Source organism: Capsicum annuum, unplaced genomic scaffold, assembly GCF_002878395.1.
Source record: "Capsicum annuum cultivar UCD-10X-F1 unplaced genomic scaffold, UCD10Xv1.1 ctg5365, whole genome shotgun sequence".
NCBI classification, from domain to species: Eukaryota; Viridiplantae; Streptophyta; class Magnoliopsida; order Solanales; family Solanaceae; genus Capsicum; species Capsicum annuum.
This window is the reverse complement of record NW_025861769.1, coordinates 283,237-285,867: the sequence shown is the minus strand read 5'-3', so window position 1 is coordinate 285,867 and position 2,631 is coordinate 283,237. Positions and strand designations below refer to the sequence as shown.

Here is a 2,631-nt window from a genome sequence, read left to right as displayed (position 1 = left end):
ATTTAGTCATTTAAAGGTAAGGATAGTATTTAAAAAAACATAATAAAATTCTCTTGATTTCATAAAAAAGACAAATGAATTAAAATAAATATTTTTAGAAAAAGGATCAACTATTTTCAACCGAAGGGAATAGTATGTTACACAAGTGCATAGAAAAAAAACTCCATATTTGGTTCCCCTTAAAGCATGGAAGAAGTGATTATTTTAATTTCCAATCCCGTCAATTTTTCACCAAATAAAAAGGCTCCTCAATAGCCTTTCAAATCAAGTGTGAAATTTTTTTACGGACGTTCTATTTTGGCAGTCTCGCGTTGTCTTCGTTGCTCGACTCGACTTTATATTTGGATTTAAATTTATCAAATAATCAATCGACATTCAATATTTTTAGATAAAATTTATTTGATTTTTAATGATTATTTAATCCAATTTTTTTTTTCATTTGCGAACGCATTTCCAGCATACATTGAAGGGGCGCGATCCTTCAATTCACTGTTTTAAATATGTTGAGTGATATGTTGCCGCACATGGACATCTACTCCTGCAGATCATCTCTGTCAATTTTTTGTTTTGGTTTGTGGACTGATGTACTGGAGCATATGAGCATTTGCTCTCGCACAAGGGTTCGTATATAGGTCGTCGGTTCAAAATAATGCAATTCATGAATCATTTTTTTAAAGCAACACCTTTGGACTATAAATATATGAATTTTCCTCAGATATTAACTCAAAATTTTAAAATTAAAATACTCTTCTTTCTTTAAAGCACCAAATTGTAACATGATGATTCCTTCAGCTTTTGGAGATGCCAAAGAGCACATAGGTCGTAGATCTTCTAAAACTAAACTTTTTTATGGTCAAATTTGACACTGACATGATTTGCATCATCTATCTCTCCATCATCGGTGATGATCTTTTCATTTCATACTAATTTTATGATCTTTTCCTTCAGGATAATGCATTTTAATTTGTGATGTGATGACTGACACTACGGTGAAATTTACAAGGGTGATTACTAGCAAAGAGTTTACTTTAGGCCTCCAAAATTTTGAGGCCCAAAGAAATTTAATATGAATTTTATGATTTTAATTTCACTTAAAATAATATTAAAGATTGTATAATATAAAGACTAGAAAAATTGGCCGCGCTTCGCGCGGTGATGATTTCCTCGATCAATTTTATATTTTCTTTAGATTTATTTATGTTGTGGTCTTCCCAGCACTTCATGCTTCTATGTAATAAGTATATAAGTAGTATATAAAAAAATAATAAAAATAGAAAAGACATATATAGTCATCGTCAATAAATTGTCCCATGTTCAATCCGCAATCATTGTCTGTACAGAAAACCTTAAAGACGCATTACAAACCTCCCTCTTACTATCACCATCAGCACTTCAATAGTATCTCTCGTATGAAGACAGTGAGCTCACAATGCTCTGGTGCTCCTTCTGAAACTCTTTAAGCTCAACCATATCACAAACTTTGAAACAATTTTGGAAATTACAACACATTATGCTCAAATATGTAGGCAACACATTCTACTGCACTTGCGAGAGCCTTCTTAACATAAGTATTGCGGTATTTTGGATCTCCGTATTTGATGTAATCAACGATGTTTGGCTCAATAGGCATAATCTTCTCATTTTTAGGGTGTTCAATGCAAGTAAAACGACTCCAATAAGGCCCTGAACATAGTCAGAAGGCCTTGAGCAACTCAATTTAAATAATGCTTCCGGATAAAAAAAATCAATTCTCAATGTCGTGATGTTTCCTTCATCTATCCACAATATGCAGTTGGTCCTAATAAGAAGGTATTACAGCCAACCCTGCTCGCAACCTACTCATGATAAATAAAGCTATTAAAGCTTAAACATATATAGATCCCTATTCGGCTAATCCAGATGATATTCCACAAGAAAGAAATCAAAAAGATTTCAGAAACTCCAGTTAAATAATAAATAAAAACTTAGGAAAACTCACAAGTCCGTTATCACAATGTTAGACCCCTTGTTGACCTTCTTGATGAATGATATCTTCAAAGCCACTATTTCAGTTTCCACTTTCTTTGGATTTCTCACAAGATTCCTTACTTTACTCGGCAAATCTTCCAAACTGAAATATACCAGAAGAACATATGTTGTAGGTGTAAGCACACACATCTGAAGATCTTTTTCATATCTTCCCTAGGAAGGTCTGAGTCAAATGATTTCATGTACAAAAAAGAAAAGACGAAAGTAAGTAAAATTTAGTTGTGTTTTAGTTATTACCCATGTCATTCTAATCTATTTATCTTGACAAGCTTGTTTTCGAGATAGAGCAATTTGAAACATTAGAATGGCAGTAGAAATACAACAAGATGCGTGTAATGATAATACACAGTTCATTATGTTTTCTATTTTCCGTAGAGGATAGCAATGCAAAATATAAACTTGAAGAAACCCAACTTACAGGATTTGAATCATCTTGTTTTTAGCCCTAGATGGAAGATGAGGAATTCCTGCCTTATCCTTGTCCTTCTCCATTCTAATTAATATCAATCAAGATGTAATTATTAGAACACATATTGTCCAGTGTTGAGCAGGAGTTAGTTCACCTGAAAATTGCATTCCAAATCTTACTTCCTAAAATTAACA

General features: G+C 32.6%; 1 protein-coding gene across 1 annotated transcript; it reads right to left on the bottom strand.

Moving 5' to 3' along the window:
* Positions 1–1,262: 1,262 nt before the first annotated feature.
* Positions 1,263–2,603, bottom strand: LOC107847179 (calcium sensing receptor, chloroplastic-like). Its single transcript, XM_047404208.1, has 3 exons — positions 2,447–2,603; positions 1,979–2,110; positions 1,263–1,835 (listed from the first exon to the last, which is right to left on the bottom strand). Exons 1-3 carry the CDS (start codon positions 2,518–2,520, stop codon positions 1,799–1,801), a joined length of 243 nt encoding a protein of 80 aa, XP_047260164.1. The 5' UTR covers positions 2,521–2,603; the 3' UTR covers positions 1,263–1,798.
* Positions 2,604–2,631: the final 28 nt, after the last annotated feature.

Coding starts and splice junctions, on each gene's coding strand:
- LOC107847179 (XM_047404208.1), bottom strand. CDS start 2,520: ATGGAGAAGGACAAGGATAAGGCAGGAATTCCTCATCTTCCATCTAGG. Junction 2,111..2,446: donor AACAAGATGATTCAAATCCT/GTAAGTTGGGTT, acceptor GGTATATTTCAG/TTTGGAAGATTTGCCGAGTA. Junction 1,836..1,978: donor AACATTGTGATAACGGACTT/GTGAGTTTTCCT, acceptor TATCATGAGTAG/GTTGCGAGCAGGGTTGGCTG.